Source organism: Microcebus murinus, chromosome 20, assembly GCF_040939455.1.
Source record: "Microcebus murinus isolate Inina chromosome 20, M.murinus_Inina_mat1.0, whole genome shotgun sequence".
Taxonomy (NCBI): Eukaryota; Metazoa; Chordata; class Mammalia; order Primates; family Cheirogaleidae; genus Microcebus; species Microcebus murinus.
The window spans coordinates 19,545,515-19,563,842 of NC_134123.1; the positions used below are offsets into that span (position 1 = coordinate 19,545,515).

At 56.3% G+C, this 18,328-nt stretch overlaps 2 protein-coding genes across 4 annotated transcripts; one reads left to right on the forward strand and one right to left on the reverse strand.

The window, feature by feature from the left end:
• Nucleotides 1-545: 545 nt before the first annotated feature.
• On the forward strand, nt 546-15,940 carry FHOD1 (formin homology 2 domain containing 1). 3 transcript variants are annotated; one of them, XM_012742488.2, is made up of 24 exons: nt 546-866; nt 7,585-7,691; nt 8,080-8,144; nt 8,463-8,530; nt 8,603-8,708; nt 8,782-8,876; nt 9,148-9,259; nt 9,346-9,440; nt 9,538-9,681; nt 9,794-9,942; nt 10,076-10,234; nt 10,360-10,383; nt 10,784-10,837; nt 11,701-11,816; nt 11,904-12,508; nt 13,131-13,286; nt 13,512-13,694; nt 13,782-13,901; nt 13,979-14,140; nt 14,552-14,742; nt 14,832-15,024; nt 15,110-15,272; nt 15,346-15,546; nt 15,620-15,940. In XM_012742488.2, exons 1-24 carry the CDS (start codon nt 666-668, stop codon nt 15,700-15,702), a joined length of 3,552 nt encoding a protein of 1,183 aa, XP_012597942.2. In that variant the 5' UTR covers nt 546-665; the 3' UTR covers nt 15,703-15,940. The 3 variants fall into 3 exon arrangements, with proteins under 3 accessions (XP_012597942.2, XP_012597943.2, XP_012597945.2); XM_012742491.3 differs by lacking the exon at nt 546-866 and adding an exon at nt 1,100-1,254; XM_012742489.2 differs by lacking the exons at nt 10,360-10,383; nt 10,784-10,837.
• Nucleotides 15,941-16,056: 116 nt separating this feature from the next.
• Nucleotides 16,057-18,319, reverse strand: TMEM208 (transmembrane protein 208). Its single transcript, XM_012742512.3, has 6 exons — nt 18,183-18,319; nt 17,440-17,535; nt 16,948-17,007; nt 16,728-16,864; nt 16,490-16,574; nt 16,057-16,395 (listed from the first exon to the last, which is right to left on the reverse strand). The coding sequence occupies exons 1-6, from the start codon at nt 18,186-18,188 to the stop codon at nt 16,258-16,260; spliced, it is 522 nt and encodes a 173-aa protein (XP_012597966.1). The 5' UTR covers nt 18,189-18,319; the 3' UTR covers nt 16,057-16,257.
• Nucleotides 18,320-18,328: the final 9 nt, after the last annotated feature.

The window sequence follows — 18,328 nt, forward strand, 5'->3', positions numbered from 1 at the left end:
CCATCCCACTTCTTCCCCCAAACTGAGGGGAACATGTTCTACCTGCCCCCTCAAGCTGACTCATGCCATTCTTTGCATCCGTCGCTCTTCTTCCCACAACTAAAGGGAACTGATCCCACCTCTTCAAACTGGGTGAAAGCTATTCTCACTTTTCGCCCCAACTGAAAGGAACCCTTTTCACCGCTTTCCCCAAATGAAGGAAACACTCACTCATCCTTCAAACCGTAGGAATTAGGGCTATCTTATCTCTAAACTGAGAGAGACCTGGCCGACCACTAACTAAAGAAACTTCGGGGGCCCCCCAGCCCTAACACTCCCTCAAAGATAACTCAGCCTCCCCGACCCAAACTCAAAAGAAAGCCTCCCCGTGGGGAAGGCGGGGCGCGAGCTCGGGTTTTCCCGCACTCCTAGCCAGTGAACTAACGGGATTCCCACTGGGCCCTCTGAGTGGCTCGCGCAAGCCCCGCCTTCGGCGGTAACCTCCACGCGTGCATTCGGGGACTAATCTTGGCTCCACCCCCTTCCTCGGCCCCGCCTCCGTCTAGCTCTGCTCCTCCACCTAGTCCCGCCAGGCCCGGGCAAACAGCAGAGCTTCAGTGTAGTTGAGTAGAAGCTGCAGCCGGGCCGGGACCCAGAGGCGCGCGGCACAAGCCGGTGGCAGAGCCATGGCGGGCGAGGAAGACCGCGGGGACGGGGAGCCGCTATCAGTGGTGACCGTGAGAGTGCAGTACCTGGAAGACACCGACCCCTTCGCATGTGCCAACTTCCCGGAACCGCGTCGGGCCCCCACCTGCAGCCTGGACGGGGCGCTGCCCCTGGGTGCACAGATTCCCGCGCTGCACCGCCTGCTGGGGGCGCCGCTCAAGGTGAGAGGGGCTGGAGAAAGGTTGGGGCGATTGGGGGTTCAGGGTCGGCACCATGAAAGCCGGTAGAGGGTACCCCTTGGGGAGAGGCTGGAGCGGGTGCTCTGCTTTCCTGCGGCAAAGTCTTGGGCCAGGGTCTCAGCGTCCACGGGGCCTTGCCAGCAGGGGGCCCCCTCTCAAGTTGAAGGGAAACTGAAGAGGAGTGATAGAAGCTTATGATCTGCGCCACCCTGGCTGCCCCTCGAAGTGAGGCCCAGCTGGGGAGGTGCTCGGGGTCCACTCGCCGCCCGTCTGCCAGGGTAGCTGCCTTGGGCAGGATGACCAGAGCTATTCGGGCTGTAGCGGACCCTGGAGGTGGAGCTGAGGAGGGACCAGCTTCCACCTGCTTCAGGTGAGCTGAGGGCGGGGCCACGAGGAGGGGCGGATCCGGGGCGGGCCACTAGAGACGGCCAAGGTTTCCAGCGGTGGCTGGAAGCTAGATTGGGTCCTGCCTGATACTGTTGCCCCTGCAGGTGGGGCCTCGGCCGGGGAGTGCCGGCTGAGGAGACTTCACCGGGTGAGGGGAGTCCCGGGAAGCGGCCTGGCGCGGGATACGCCGAGCGCGGGAGGCTGCACGAATGGAAAAGCCCTTTGAGTCACCGTCCCCACCACCCCGTACACCCGCCGCCCGTCGGCCCGCGCCTGGAAGTGAGAGGGAGGGCCCGGCTAATTTTAAACCGCCGGTCTGCCCTAGTTTGCCGCCGCCCCGAAGCAGACTTGTGCACAGTGCAGGAAAAGGCCCTTTTCCAGATGGCCGGCCCTACCTCCTCTTCCCTCCCGCTCGCCACCCTCAGCCCCCCGCAAGCAGCCCTTTCCGGCGCTCTGTTTCCGGGCCAGGACTGTGGGAGGCGCACTGCCACCCACCACCCACCCCCGGGGCTCCCCGCCAGCCAGCCAGTCAGCTCCTAGTGGTGGGGATAAGGAGAGAGAGTGGATGGGGGTGCCCGCCCCTGTTCCCAACCTCAGCTGGTGCCGAGTTGCGCAAACTTGCCCCCTGGGCCCGGGGTCTCCCCTGGAATGTGCCCCGAGCGCCAGGCCCCCAGCCTGCATTCCTCGCGCTGCAGCCAGCCCCGCCTCCAAGCCCTGGCGGGAGGGGGTGATGAGACTATTGGCCTGGGGAGTGGCGCGTGTCCGGGCAGAACCCTGGCTTCAAGGCCAGGGCTGGAAGCCTGCAGCACAATTGCTCACCTCCAGAGTTTTGGGGCAGCCCCCGCTTGTACTATACTAGTCAGAGGGGCACACAAAGGTGGGCCTGGAAGAAGCGGGTGCAACTGGAAGCCACCTCCCATTCAGGATGGGGGACCGAGAGAAAGGAATGCTGAGCTGAAGCGGATTCCCCGCTTCCAGCCTCCTGGAACTCCTGGTCCTGAAGAGTAAGGGTGTAGCACTAGAGAGAAGATAGTATTCTTCCCATCCTGCCACTCTAGGACTGGACCTAGGCCTTATACCCCTCTTCACAACTGGTGGCAAGCCTGGGAGATCAAATGCAAGAAAGAAGCTCAGAACCATCCCCTCTCCCTCTCATTTAAGGACCCATCTCCCTATCCCACCCACCAGATACTCTGCCCTCTGTTCTCTGCTCTCTAGTTGAGGACGCTACTGAGCTCAGTGGAGAATGTAACTCCCCCCCCCCCCCAACTCAGTCCTTCCTGGTCTCCCGCTTGTCATATTCTCCCACCTGGAGTACCACACGACTGCCTCCCCTCCCCCACAGGGATATGGGAGCAGGGCACACTAGGTTACCACAGCCCTTGGAGCCAGGACTCCCTGGGGCTGGCAGCTCTGCCAGGAATGGTCAGATGCACTGTGATGTGCTCTTCCCAAATATAAACTGTGACCACAGCCCCAGAATAGAAGGCTGGAGGAAGAGGGGCTGAGAATAGGGCAGGGGCAGGACATCAGAGAGCAGAGGGAGGGGGAACAGGGCCCCTCCTTGCAGGAAATGTCAACAGATGGTTCCTCCCCAGGTCCTATAAGTGAGTGCCCCTGAGACAGATATGACTCAGGCCTGCCTGGTTAGCCCTCTAGAGGGGAGAGGTGGTCCAGAACTCCAGGCATCCCTGTCCCAAGCTGTAGGGCAGAAGAGGAAGGGGTTCTCTACTCACTGTTTCATCCTATGCACAGTTATCCAGCAGTGGACAGGACACAGCCAAGTGGCCTCTGCCCTCCTTCTCTGGGCTGGCCCCCATCATCCCTACAGACCCTGCCCCCTCCTTGGGGATGTACAGAGGCCAGCCTACTTTCCCACTGGGGCTCCACCCACACAACCCTTTGGGCTCGGCCTAGTCCTTAGAGTTCCCCTGGGGGCTTCCTTTTTAAAGAGCTTTCAGGTCTGAGAAAGCCTTGCTCATTTCCTCCAAGTCTAGGAGGAAGCTCCTGGCCACAGTATGTGACTCATCTCCTGGCCCTGCTTGGTTAGGGGGAGCCTGGCAGTATGATGGGCCAAACCTAGTGTCCCCAGAGGAACTCAGGAGTATCTTCCCCCGTCTATACAAGAGGCTTTCCCAACCCGGGCACCTGCCCTTGCCCCACAGGAGAATGTGTCCCTCTCTCCCCCATTTCATCTCCTAATCCAGAGCTACCCGGTTCCACCCTCCCTCCTAGAAAGTGCCTCAGGAGCTTCTCCCTGAGATCCAATGGCCCTGCCATGTCTGGGATAGCAGTGACTTCTGTGCACTTCCCTGTGCTCTGGGCAGAGGGACCTGGGGTGCTTCATTGACCCTACTGCACAGACCAAAGGAGCCCCTTCCTCCTGGCAGCAGGGATAGCCCTAGAAACTTGGTTATTACTGGCAACCTTGTTTTCCTAGCTGTGGCTAAAGATCAGAGTAGGGCAGGGGTGGCACTGTCCCAGAATGTTTCCTGACCCTACCCCAACACTCTATCCTCTGTTTACCCCTTAGGAGCCCTTGTGGCAAGGGGGCTTAAGGGCAAACCTGACCTGTTAGGATAGGAGCCAATTGAAGGGGTCCCTAAGGATTCTTAAAGGGACAGTAGGGTTCTCTGATGATGAATTAAGCTCATTAGCTCCTCGATATGGGAGTCTCTTTGGGAGACTGTAGAAGATTGGGAATTGGGCATAAATTGCGACCTCCTCCCAGCCTTCCCTGGGGCCAGCTTGTCTGCTAGTCATTCTGGGTTAGAATAGCTGAGCTGCAGCCTAGCAGGGACCCTAGGACCTAGGTCCTGGCAGAGATAGGCATTGTTACCTCAGTATATATAGGAAGGGGGTTGGGGGGGTGCTTTTTCTCATTCCCTTGCTGGAACTGGGAGGACCAGTTTGGGGTATTTGCAGAGTCCAGAAAGCTGAGGGTTGATCTCCAGCCCTTGGCAGTCCTGCAGGCCCCAGGTCTCACTCTACCTCCCCTCTAGGGTTCCCTGGAGCACTTCCAAGGCCCAGCCACCCAAGGTCTGGGTTAGTTAGCTGTGGTTCTGTTCTTGGCTTTATAGCCTGGGGCAATTCACTGAATTTCTGATTCTTGGTTTCCTCACCTATAAAAGGATTATCAAATGAAATAGGCAGCACTGAGCCTGGCTGAGAGGAGGCATAACAAATGTGGATTTCCCTCCCCAATGCCCATCCATGTCATCTCATCCAGGAAGTTGCAGTCTAGTTGGAGACCCATGATAACAGGCAAGGAAGGTCTTCAGAACACAGGGTTCTGTGTTTATAAGAAAGGAGACAAAAGAGGCAGTTAAACAATTATTTTATAAAACAAAAATCCTTCAGCATGTAATTCTGCCTCTTTTCCATCTTTCTTGTATCCTGCCCCTGGCATGTTCATTCTCACCTGATTACACTGCTATAAAAAATATTGGGAAGTAGACACCATGGTCCCCTAAGCTTGACCCTACATATAAAACCATAAGTAACCACTTGGTTTGGAGCTGCCAGGAAAGCCTGAGCCTGGAGAGTCAAGAGAAAAGTGAGCCAGAGGCCGAAGCGAGGGACAGCCTGGAAAGAATGGGGGAGGGATAGACCAGAGAAGTGAGGAAGACAAGAGCCAGGAAGCAGTCAAGGATATGGGCCCATACTATGTGCTGTCCCTAGGCACTGTCAGCAGGGACCAGGGTTTGGGCTTACTCAGGCCTGGCCCAGTCCCAGGGTGTGAGAAACAAGGCCCAGAGGTTTGGCTTTCAGAATGGTGACCTAAGGAAGGGGCCAGGAGTGTGAGGGACGAGCACCATCTTGCCGGCAGGAAGTCTCCCTCCCCACCCTCCTAGCCTATCCCCCACCCCCAACCCTGACCTCCACCCAGGACAGACAGCTGGGGGTGGGGGACATTGTCCTGAAGGCATTGAATTGGCTGTTACCCCTGGACCTCCTGCCCAGAAATGGGGCCCTGACAGGATTGGACAGGTGAAGTGGCTAGAGGGCCCACTGCCACCACCACAGCGGTAGAGGGTTAAACTTGCTCAGCTAAGGAGGTGAGGAAAGTGGACCATTTAGCCTTCAGGACACTGCCCCAAATGGATGTAGGCACCTAGGTGTCCTGGAAGGAGAGAGCTGTTCTCTGTTTGGGACTGAGTGTGCAAGTGCTCACGCAGGAAGGGAGGACAGTGTGGGGGGCCTGGCCCTTCTGTGGCTGTGCTGCTTTGGCCTGTGTCTGTGTCGGCCATGAGCACAGACCTGGCCATGTCCCTAGGTGTGTAAGCAGTTACAAGGTGCAATACAATCACCTCTCCCGTGTTTACCTTTACGGCATTCTGCCACTTCCCTTTCTTAGCACCCGTGGAAGTTGTGATTCGATATTTATTTGTAAGCTTTTTCTGAGCCAAGCCTGTCTGTCTCTCCCACTGGGCTGGAAGGAAGGGAAAGCACAGACAGTGTCTGGTTTCTGCTAAGTCCTCTGCACCTAAAACCAGCCTGGTTTGTGAACGTTCGAATGAATGAGCTGTTCTTTATGTGTGTGATGTGGGGGATCCCTGAGGGGGATTGGGGCTCTGAAGGGCGTTTGTTCCTTTAGGATCCCAGAATCCTCCAGTCTAAACTGGAGGGAGATGTGGCTGTGCCTGGATGGGGGTGGGGTGGATAGGCTGCTGAGTCACCGTGTGGGAAGAGGGACCAGGAGGAACGTGGGGCTACCCTCAGCTGAGCTGACCCTGGATGAGATACCCCGGCCCTAAGGCTTTTCCACTCCCTCTCAGGCCTGTTCCCAGTAGGCCCTGGAGAAGATGACTCTGCTCCCAGGGAGGGGTGAGAGGCCAGGCTCGCCAAGGCACCCAAGAGAGGGCAGGCAGCCAGACAGGAAGTGGGACAGAACAGGCTGGAGTGTTTGTCCTGTGTCCTATGTCCCAGGCGGGGGGGGGGCCACCAAAGAGCCCACAGGCTGAACTGCCAGGAAGGAACCAGGTCAGGCTCCGAGGCATGAGCAGGGGTGCTAAACAGAGGCAAGGGCAGAAGCTAGACTCCCCATCCCCCAGGGGACCCAGGGCAGCTGGAAGCCCCTGGGCTGGGTCCAGAGCAGGGCAGGGCTGACCAAAGAGCAGGACAAATGTTGGGGTTGACTTGCCCAGGAAGATGGAGACTAGAAGACCCCTAGCCTCTCCAGAGGTGGGTTCTCCCTTGGCCCAGGAACTACCTCAAGGGCCAAAGCCACTCAAGTAGAGGGGACTTTGCTGAGCCCACATGCCTGCACAGCTATGGGGGAGGTGTCCCAGAGAGGCAGACAGAGTGACGCTCTCAGACTCACTGGAGTCACCTCACTTAGGCCCTCTCTAGAGGTACTTCTTAAGGGGCCAAGTACCCTGCCTGGCATGGAGGGGGGGAGGACAGACAGGCTCAGGCGGGAGGGAAACATGGGGAGTGGACACATAGATGGAACACATACCTCCCTGTTACAAATGCAGGTTTTGGGGTCCTACTGTATAGATGACTGGGACCCTAAAATCTGGGTTTTTGTATTTGTTTTTTTTTTTTTTTTTTTTTTGAGACAGAGTCTCACTCTGTTGCCCTGGGTAGAGTGCAGTGTCATCATCCTAGCTCACTACAACCCCAAACGCCTGGGCTCAGGCGATCCTCCTGCCTCAGCCCCCTGAGTAGCTGGGACTACAGGCGTGTGCCACAATGCCTGGCTAATTTTTCTAGTTTTAGTATAGACAGGGTCTCTGGGTTTCACCCTTGTTCAGGCTGGTCTCAAACTTCTGAGCTCAAATGATTCTCCCGCCTTGGCCTACCAAGAGTGCTAGGATTATAGCTGTGAGTCACAATGCCTGGCCTAAAAAATGGTTTTTAATAGGCCCCTTGGGGACCTCTGAGCTCCAATTAGGACCATTATAACTGTAGTCCCCTTGGGGCAGGAGAGCAAAGACCCAGAGGCCTGGAGGGACTGGGGAGTCTTCAGAACAGTCCCCACTCTTCACTGTCTTAGGAGTATTTCCTTTCTGGGCTTTAATGCTCTGTGGCTGCAGCTTATCACTCCAAGGGGGTATGAGCTTCCTGGAAGGCAGGAACTTCCTCCCACCTTCCCTCCATTTCCCATCCTCATTTGCATTGCTTAGCCCAACAATTGTTTAGTGAGCACTTACTGTGTGCCAGGTGCTGTGCTAGGCTTTGCAGATACAGCAGGGAGCAAGACAGGTAGGGTGCCTAGAGCCAGAGAACACAGTGGGGAAGGAGACTAATTAGAATCTAGGATATTCTAATGTGTGGAAGGTCTCAGAGCTGTTCTCTTTTCCCCCAGCTGGAGGACTGTGCCCTACAAGTGTCTCCCTCTGGATACTACCTGGACCCTGAGCTATCCCTGGAAGAGCAGCGGGAGATGCTGGAAGGCTTCTATGAAGAAATAAGGTCAGAGATGATGGGGCCAAGGAGGCAAGGCTGGCTCCTACCCTTGCCCCCACCACAGGGGGCTGGCTTAGATGTCAGCAGCTGAGACACTCAATGTCTAGCGTGGGCCATGGGTCACCTTCTGGCCCAGCAAACTTTGCCGGGGGAATCTCAAAGCCTGGCCTGTGTTACCTGCTGCCCAGGATGGGAGTGAAGGGCCTTCCCACATACCTGAGATACCTGTGTTTGCACCAACTCTCCAACCCTCCTGTCTGGCCAACTCTTGGGCCCTTAGAGGAGCAGTGGGGAGGAAGGAACTAGGCCAAGGTTGGCATGTGGAGGGCTTTGGCTTTGGCTTTGGGGGAGGGATGCTGAGGAATGAGCTGTTGATTGGGCTCCTCAATTCCAGCAAAGGGCGGAAGCCCACGCTGATCCTGCGGACCCAGCTCTCTGTGAGGGTCAACGCCATCTTGGGTGAGTATGTGAGGGCATCAGTGTCCAGCAGCCTCCCTCCCCCTATCCCCCAGCCCAGTTGGCCCATGTTCTTTCAGGCTTGTGCCCAATAGTGGGCAGAGCAGATCAGAGACTGGATGTGCCCCTTCCCCTCCCTGTCCTGACCTCTCCTTCCAGGGCCAGGGCTGATGCCACAGCTAGACCACAATAGGGGGTGCCCAAAGTCAGGTATTGAGAATACTAGAATATTGTTTGGTAGAGGGCTGTGGCTCTGTCCTAGTAGAGGAAGAAAGTGTGTCTGTGTCTCCTTGAGAGTTTCATACCATCTATTCCTTGCAGAAAAGTTGTATGGCTCCAGTGGCCCTGAGCTCCGCCGCTCCCTCTTCTCATTGAAGCAGATCTTCCAGGTGAGAACCAGAGTTGGGCTGGGGGTGGGTATCCAACCCACACCTCCCTAAACTCCCCCATGGTACCCCCAGGAGGACAAAGACCTGGTGCCTGAATTTGTACACTCAGAGGGGCTGAGTTGCCTGATCCGTGTGGGTGCTGCTGCCGACCACAACTACCAGAGCTACATCCTTCGAGGTCAGGCCCAGCCCTCCCCATGACCTCTGCCCCAGTGATCCTCACTGACTTCTTCTCATCCCTGTCTTCCCAGCACTGGGCCAGCTGATGCTTTTTGTGGATGGAATGCTGGGGGTGGTGGCCCATAGTGAGACCGTGCAGTGGCTGTACACACTATGTGCCAGCCTGGTAAGTGGCCTTCCACATAGCCATGCATGCTTTTCCCATTGCTTTTTTCTGGGCCTCAATCTCCTCTTCTGCAAAGTGGACTGGAATGGAGTGAGTCTGAGGCCCCTCTAAACATGCAAGACACTTGAGTGCCTCAATCTGGAGCCAGGGTCTTTCTGCCTATACCCTATCTATTCTCTGAGTCGAGCCCCAGGAACCCTTCTCTGCCACAGTAGGAGCTGGCACAGGTCTGGCTCAAGCCCCCCTCATATGTGGTAACCTCTCCCTCCAGTCCCGCTTGGTGGTGAAGACGGCCCTGAAGCTGCTGCTGGTGTTTGTGGAATACTCTGAGAACAATGCACCGCTGTTCATCCGTGCAGTCAACTCTGTGGCCAGCACCACTGGTCAGAGACTGTCCCTTCCTCTCCTACCCTTGCAAGCTCTCTCTCCTACCTGTCCCCCCATGAATGCTACACTTTCTATGTGACAGGTGCTCTTCCCTGGGCAAATCTGGTATCCATCCTGGAGGAGAAGAATGGTGCTGACCCAGAGCTGTTGGTGTATGCTGTCACCCTCATAAACAAGGTGTGGGAGAGGACCAGGTGCCAACTCTGGGGCCCTTGGACTCTTGACCCATGGTTCTCATCAGCCTCAGACTCGCTTTCCTATCCCCACCCTCCAGACGCTGGCAGCACTCCCGGACCAGGACTCCTTCTACGACGTGACCGATGCACTGGAGCAGCAGGGCATGGAGGCACTGGTCCAGCGCCACTTGGGCACTGCAGGCACTGATGTAGACCTGCGCACGCAGCTTGTGCTCTACGAGGTGGGCCTGTCACCAGGCTCTGAGTGGGACTGGGGTGAGGAGAGAGAGAGGTGCAGTTCCCCAGCAATGTGGGCCTTGACTACTTGCTCAGGTCCTGGCCCACCTCTTTTAGAACACCTTGAAGTTGGAGGATGGAGACATCGAGGAGACTGCAGCCATGGGTGGGCGGCGGGAGCGGCGAAAGCCTTCTTCGGAGGAGGGCAAAAGGAGCCGCAGATCTCTTGAAGGCGGGGGCTGTCCGGTGCGTACCCCGGAACCTAGGTAAGTAAGAGCCTCAGTGGATGGCGTGGGATGGATCTGCCAGGCCTGACTCTGTCTGCATGCAGGCCCCGCAGGCCCAGCTCTACCTCCTTCTCCATTGGCCCTGCCCCCTGCTGACAGACCCCACCTCTAGCCCCACAGGCCCCACCTCTCCCACCAGCCCGACCCAGCTGACAGGCTCCACCACCAGCCCTGTGTGCCCTCCGTCTGGCCTCAGCACTTCAGTGAACCTCTTTCCTACCATCTCTGTGGCATCCTCAGCTGACAGCTCCAGTGAGAGGAGCATCTACAAGTAAGTAGGGAGATAGAGGCCACTCTGGGAGTCCTTTCTCCAACTGTCCCTCCACTTTGCACCCCTCCACAGGCCTTTAGCCTCCTCTGCCCAAACGCGTGCTTTCTCTCTCTCTCTCTTTCCAGACTTCACCAAACTGCTCCCGTTTGGTAAGTGACTGCTGAGACATGGGGTCGGCTCTTACTGGACCTCCTCCTCCTACGGCTTATCTTTATCTCCTTCTGACATTCTGCTCGCCTTTGCCTCTTGTCATCTGTCTCTCTACCCCCATCCTTCTGTTTCTGTCACTCTTGTTCTGCTCTTTGTCTTTTTTTTTTCAGCTGATGAAATGACCACAGAAGTCTTTGTCTTCTATGTTACCCTGTCCTGCTTCCTGTCTCTCCCCTCTGTTTCCCCTGTGTCATGTCTCCCCCACCCCCTCTTCTTCCCACCATGGCTGGGAAGGAACCCCTAATGTCACTGCCCAGCTCTGTGTGGGTATGAGCAAGTGGGCCTTGGGTTGGAACTGGCACCATAGTTACCATCTCTTCCTCTTATCCCCCTACCCAGGGCCCCTGAGAGCCCACCTGTCCCCCAGTCCCCTACTGGGCAGGCCAGGTTGGAGTAAGTACAGAGGCCAGCCTGCAGGCCTGCCATGTGCTTAGGGCTTCAGCACTGCTTCCCCTGGCAGGGGTTTGACATGCCTAGTGCAGCCAGAGCTGGGGGATTCTCAGGCCCATCCTCTCATAAGAAGTCTCATAAGAAGACTTATGTCTTCTTGGTAACCCAAGGACTAAGCCCTGAGGAATGCTTCAGTGGGGTCATAGTAGTCCCTTGCTTTGATAGTGACACATTAACAGCTTAGACCAGAGATGGAGTTGGAGATGCCCAACCTGGGGCCTATTCTTCCATGTCCTCAGCTCAGGAATGGGGCAGGTAGGATCTAGGGTGCCATGTGGGGTAGGACAACCTAAGGCTGAGGGGAGGTCAGGGACTGACAGCCGACAGAGGCTGGAGGGGCCAGAAAAGAAACACTGGATCATATTCATTATTTCAACATAAACTGAGGGCCAGGCCCTTTTCTAGGCATAGGCTGTAGTTCTCAAAAGCTGCCAGACATGCCACGGGAGGGAAAGCTGAAGTGCTCATCGGGATAACTGTCCCTTTCCCCTGCTCTAAAGGTCCTTATCTAGAATCAGGACAGTGGACATGAACAGCAACAAGGTTACAAGTTGGATGTTAAGTAGAACTTCTCCTGGTATTTTCATCTGAGAATGCTGGGTTGGTAGTAACCCTCTCTAGATGTGGAGGACTGAACAGGGGCTGGCCTAGGGTGGGGGGAGGTTCTGGGCCTGCTCGGCGCATGGACTGTTCTGTGTGTGTCTGTGTGAGCCTGCAGTTTGGGGCAGTGTCCAGGGGCTCAGCAAGGCATGTGCACCTGGGCTGGGTTATGTCAGACACCATCACTGACAAGTACCCGCCCTCAGAGCCCGGTTCCTGGAGAATGTGGCAGCAGCAGAAACAGAGAAGCAGGCTGCACTGGCCCAGGGCCGGGCAGAGACACTGGCTGAGGCCATGCCCGATGAGGCCGATGGACACCCAGGTGAGTAGGTCAGTGGGCAGAATCCACCCCTGCTGCTCTATTGCCCCACCAAGGGCATAACACTGATAGCTTCTTCCCTTTTTCTAGACATCCGGGAACTGTGGGACTCCCCAGAGACAGCCCCTGCACCCAGAACACCCCAGAGCCCTGTCCCCCGAGTCCTGCTCCGGACCCAGCGAAGCCTTGAGCCAGAGCCCAAGGAGCCACTAACACCACCAAGCCCCAAGGCTGAGCCCATTCGGGAGATCCCTTCCCGTGTACCCAGGCTCTGCATTGGGGACCTGGACTTCTCAGATCTGGGGGAAGATGAAGACCAGGACATGCTGAACATGGAGTCTGTGGAAGCCGTGGAAGGGGTCCCACCCCCACCACACACACTGCCCCTGCTCTCTGGAGGGCCCCCACCTCCACCTCCCCCACCTCCCCCACCAATCAAGGGCCCCTTCCCACCACCTCCACCCCCGGCTGCCCCTCTTCCCCCCTCAGCAACTGACGGCCCAGCCCTCCCCACCAAGAGGAAGACAGTAAAACTCTTCTGGCGTGAACTGAAGCTGGCTGGGGGCTGTGGAGGCTCTGGAAGCCGCTTTGGGCCATGCCCCACCCTGTGGGCCTCACTGGAGCCTGTCTCAGTGGACACAGCCCGGCTGGAACACCTGTTTGAGTCCCGTGCCAAGGATGTGCTGCCCTCCAAGGTAAAATGCACTGATCTTCCCAGTAGCCCCAGTGGAGGTGGGAGGGAATCATAGCTCAAGGGTCTGAGCTGCTGGAGCTCGTCATTCATTTCCCATCTGGGGAAACTGAGGCAAAGAAAGGAATAGGGACTAGCACTCTGGGAGGCCGAGGCGGGCAGATTGCTTGAAGTCAGGAGTTTGAAACCAGCCTGAGTAAGAGCGAGACCCCCGTCTCTACTATAAATAGAAATTAATTGGCCAACTAATATATATAGAAAAAATTAGCCAGGCATGGTGGTGCATGCCTGTAGTCCCAGCTACTCAGGAGGCTGAGGCAGCAGGATTGCTTGAGCCCAGGAGTTTGAGGTTGCTGTGAGCTAGGCTGATGCCACGGCACTCACTCTAGCCTGGGCAACAAAGTGAGACTCTGTCTCAAAAAAAAAAAAAAAAAAAAAAGAAAGGAATAGGGGCTTGTCTGATATCTCTTAACAAGGAATCAGCAGGGACTTAACTAGAATCTAATTTCATCCCAATGCCTTACACATCCCAGATTCATGGGATCATTTGGCCATTTAGAGGACCTTGGAGTGCCGTCATAGATTGTTGCCCAGTGAATCACACTGCCCTTCCCCCAACCTTGCAGAAAGCTGGTGAGGGCCGCCGGACAATGACCACAGTGCTGGACCCCAAGCGCAGCAATGCCATCAACATTGGCTTGACAACATTACCACCTGTGCATGTCATTAAGGCTGCCCTGCTCAACTTTGATGAGTTTGCTGTCAGCAAGGATGGCATTGAGGTAGGGATACCCATCTATGTGTGTAGGAGGGAGGTGGGGGGTGGCTGGCCCTCTCCTTTGGTCAGTGGCGTTTCCTGTCCTTCCAGTGTTTGGCATGGGCTTGGCATTTCTGCAGAGCAGAGTCCCTAGAGTCCCTAGACCCTGGGGAAGGGGTTGTTAAGACCAATGCCTGAGGCCTCAGGCCTGCACTGAGGGTCCCATGTGGGGTGGTGGCTACATCCTCAGAAGCTACTGACCATGATGCCCACGGAGGAAGAGCGGCAGAAGATCGAGGAAGCCCAGCTGGCCAACCCTGACATACCCCTGGGCCCAGCCGAGAACTTCCTGATGACTCTTGCCTCCATTGGGGGCCTGGCCGCCCGCCTACAACTCTGGGCCTTCAAGCTGGACTATGACAGCATGGAGCGGGTACCTGGGTCATGGAGTGGGAGAGGCAGTGGGGACAGGTGAGCATGATGACCAGGTAGGCTGAGAGTCCCTTGTCCCCCACACCAGGAAATTGCTGAGCCACTGTTTGACCTGAAAGTGGGCATGGAACAGCTGGTACAGAATGCCACCTTCCGCTGCATCCTGGCTACCCTGCTAGCTGTAGGCAACTTCCTCAATGGCTCCCAGGTGAGTGAGAGCTCATGAGGACTGGGGATCAGGGCTCTGGAGCCAGCCAGGGCAAGGCTCAGATGAGGTCCTTTCAGAGCAATGGCTTTGAGCTGAGCTACCTGGAGAAGGTGTCAGAGGTGAAGGACACAGTCCGTCGGCAGTCGCTGTTGCACCATCTCTGCACCCTCGTGCTCCAGACCCGGCCTGATTCCTCCGACCTCTACTCAGAAATCCCTGCCCTGACCCGCTGTGCCAAGGTAAGCACCTGCCAGAGATTCAACTAAGACTGGCCAGGGTACAAGGAAGCGCTGATCCCTGGGCCCTGCTCCTCCCACTTCTGATTTGGGCAGCTCCCCAGAGCTTGCTCAGGCTACAGGTGTGTGAGCAATGTCCTGTGCCCAGAAACACTCTTTCCTCTTTTGGCCTGGCCACACCTACCCAGTCTTTGAGTTTCAGTTTAGCTGCCCCTTGCTCCAAGAAACCTCTGTCCCCCATTGGATCAAATGGACTTGTCTGTCTCTTGCATTACACTGTGAGCTTTTGGAGAGCAGGAGCTAGGTCTCAGCTGTGTCCCTAGGACCCAGGCTGGCCAGCCTGGCACAGAGGCAGCCTCAGGCAGTATCTTCATCTATGGCAGGAACAACATGTGCACCCTCTTGCTTTCCCAGGTGGACTTTGAGCAGCTGACTGAGAACTTGGGGCAACTGGAGCGCCGGAGCCGGGCAGCTGAGGAGAGTCTTCGAGGCCTGGCCAAGCATGAACTGTCCCCAGCCCTGCGTGCCCGCCTCACCCACTTCCTGGCCCAGTGTGCCCGCCGTGTTGCCATGCTGAGGGTAGTGCACCGCCGTGTCTGCAACAGGTAGGGGCATGGGCCAGAGGCAGGACTGCCACCACCCTCCTCAAAAGTCAAGCAGAACTCACCATCCCTTCCCACTCTGGCCTGCCTAGGTTCCATGCCTTCCTGCTCTACCTGGGCTACACCCCGCAGGCAGCCCAAGAGGTGCGCGTCATGCAGTTCTGCCACACGCTGCGGGAGTTTGCACTGGAGTATCGGACTTGCCGGGAACGGGTGCTGCAGCAGCAGCAGAAGCGGGCCACGTACCGTGAGCGCAACAAGACCCGGGGACGCATGATCACTGAGGTGGATGCCCTTCCAGGTCTTGGTCTTGACTGCCACCCCCATGGTTTCCTGTACTACTCCCAGCTCATCCTTCTTCCCTCTCCAGACAGAGAAGTTCTCGGGTGTGGCTGGGGAGGTCCCCAGCAACCCCTCCGTCCCAGTGGCTGTGGGCAGTGGGCCAGGCCGGGGTGATGCTGACAGTCATGCCAGTATGAAGAGTCTGCTGACGAGCAAGCCTGAGGACACCACACACAGCCGCCGCAGCAGAGGTAAGACCTGCAGCCACGGGGGGAATGTGTTCTAGGGCCACCTTGGCCTGACCTCCCATGTGGCCTCCTCCAGGCATGGCCCAGAGCAGCTCCCCAGTGATGCCCACAGTAGTGGGGCCTTCCACCGCATCCTCAGAAGAATCTCAAGGCTCCAGTTTACCCAGTGACACATCAGATGAGATCATGGACCTACTGGTACAGTCAGTGACCAAGAGCAGTCCTCGTGCCTTAGCTGCTCGGGAACGCAAGCGTTCACGTGGCAACCGCAAGTCTTGTGAGTAACCTCCACAAGCCCACTATCCACCTTAACTCCATCAACCCCCTCTAACCTTTCTGTGTCCCTGCAGTGAGACGGACATTGAAGAGTGGGCTTGGAGATGACCTGGTGCAGGCACTGGGACTGAGCAAGGGTCCTGGCCTGGAAGTGTGAAGGTGCTGCTTCCTGGAAACCTATTGGGACCCCAGCCTGCAGTGAAAGAAACTATGGAGCAAGGAGGGCCCAAAGCAGAATTCTGGCCCCAAAACTATGTCCAGGGGCTAGGACTTGAGCAGTATTATGTGTATGTGTGTGTGTGTGTGTGTGTGTGTGTGTGTGTGTGTGTGTGTGTGCATGTCCATATGTGTGAGCTCCCTGAACTCATGGAGCAAAATAAAGTTTTCCTAGCTAATCCAACAGCCTTTTTCTTCTTTCAAGGTCCCCAGCAGGGTGGGTCTATAGCAAGAGGGAAACTCCATAGGACTAGCTCTTCCTGCCTCATCCCTCATCACCCACACAGCCATTAGCCACATTCTGAGCCATTTATTCAAAACCTGTATAGGATATATCCTGAAGTATACCCTATATACCTCAGACTGCTTTTGGCCCCTGGACTAGGCCCTCATTGCTCCAGGCATGGGGGCTGTGCAGCCTGATAGAACTACCCAGAGCCCAGCAGCCTGATAGAACTACCCAGAGCCCAGCAGCCTGTGAACACAATGTCAATGACTATAACCGCTTCATCTGTCGCCGCTCCTGTCGGCGCTGACGCTTCTCGTTGTGCTCTGGTGCTGGGGCGCCACTGTCTGCTGTGAACCAGGGGCCCAGCACATTCACCCACAGGAGGTAAAGGGCCCGGCCTGGAGCCTAGGAGAGAAAAGGTAAATTGAAGCCAGACAGAGGGAGTAAAATACAAGGGAGAGTTACATGCTCCTGCTTGGCAGCCCCCCAGCCCACATACCAGAAGCCAGAAGGACCAGATGTAGAGGGAGAAGCAGCTGAGCACCTGCACGATGGCTGTCAGTAGGATCACATCCTTCAGGTGCCTATGGATAAATGGGAAGGTTGCCAGAGACAGCAGATGGGCCCCAGTTCAACTCCCTTCTACCCGTTTCAAGTTGTAGGTCATTGTGGGTCTTGGGCTATCTGGGCCCCAGGCCTGGGGCCGCTCACCTGGGCTGGCGGTGGGGGACACTCACTCTGCCATGCCCTGCTCCATGTTGAGATCCATGCCACCATCCATCAAGGCCCCATCCTCAGAAAAGGCTGCCCGTGCCATCGAGCTCATAGAGTGGTAGCTGGCCCCATATACTGCCAGACTAAAGCCCAGGGCTATCTGCAAAGCAAGAATGGGGGGGTATTCAAAGGCCATCCACTGACCCTATACACTCATCCACTTCCCAGGATGGAGACACTTACCCAGGCCCAAAACGAGGCAGATGAGTAAAAGAAGACCAAGGTCACAAGGCAGTAAATGGCCTACAAGCAAACACAGGATCAAGTTGGAGTCAAAAGTTACCCCTAAACCATGAGCCTCCTTCAACTCTCAGAATCAGGCCAGGCTGTAGAAGAAGCCTTGTTGTTCTTACAGGGTTGGGAAAAGGACCCTGCTCCCTGAATCTCAAATATCCAGACTCTCCTCTGATACCCAAATCAGCCCAAGAAAGAAGCTCTTGTGTATTTGGGGTGGGTAGGGCTCTCAAATCCAGCTGGGACTCATGCCCTCATTTTTTTTGTTTCTATTTTGCTTGCACTAGTTAGCACTTTCTCTGTGCCTGGATCTTTTCTCATTTCTTTCTGATGGGAGTTATCTTCCAGAACCTTGGTGGTCACATACCACTACTCCTCACCAAAGAGGGTGAGTGCTGTGGGATTATGAGTGGGCACAGAAGCAAGGAGGCAGGCACTTACATTGGCCCCCAGTATGATCCGCAGGTAGAACTTCAGGGTCTCTCTGTTCTCTTCAAATATCTGCTTCTTCCCTCTTGTGCCCACTTTGCCCTTGGGCTGCAGAGGGATGATGAGATGCTGTCAGAACCTTTCTCTGCCACAGTGCTCCTCACTCTCCCCACCAGGCTGGTTAGCTAGAGAGTTCGATCTGCACCTTACCCAGGTCTCCGTGGTGCTCAAACCTAGCACAATCCCTCGGATATCCCTCCCATCCTCCAGTCCATCTTGTCTAGAGCTGATACCATCTTTCCAGCACTCCCAGCTATGATCGCCTCCTCCTCGTCCTGAAACAATCCAATCCTAGGCGAATTATCTCTTCTGGCTCCCCTGGTAAAGAGCAGCTTTGGGCTGATAACCCCTTTTAAGGTACTCTTGAGTGGAGCTGGATGGTGCCCCTCTCTGGTCTCTGCTGGAATAGTCTAGATCTGGGCTAACGTCCTTCCCCCTCAGGCCCCTCAAAACTCTAGCCTGCTCTAGTACTACTGTCTAGTACTGACGCCCACACCCCTCTGGCACTAGTTCTGATATGATCTTGTGCCGCCATCCCTTCCTCCAACCTCCCGGTTCGTTCTACTCCAGTCTGGCATTTGGATGGCGCCCCCCTTTGGCCCACCCTGCATCTCTTGATGTCCTTCCCTATTTTCATTCTCCAGACCCCAGAAGCACTCGGCCGATGCGGACCCCGCCCTACCCATCCTCCTTACCGCCATGGCGCGTCGCAAATACTCAGCGGGGGAAACAAGAGAAAGAGACCGAAACCGCAGTCAGTAGGTACCACATCGGCAAAGCATGTACTTCCGGTGCAGACCAAAGTCGTCAGGACTGGGACGGAAGTGGGGCCCATTTCCTT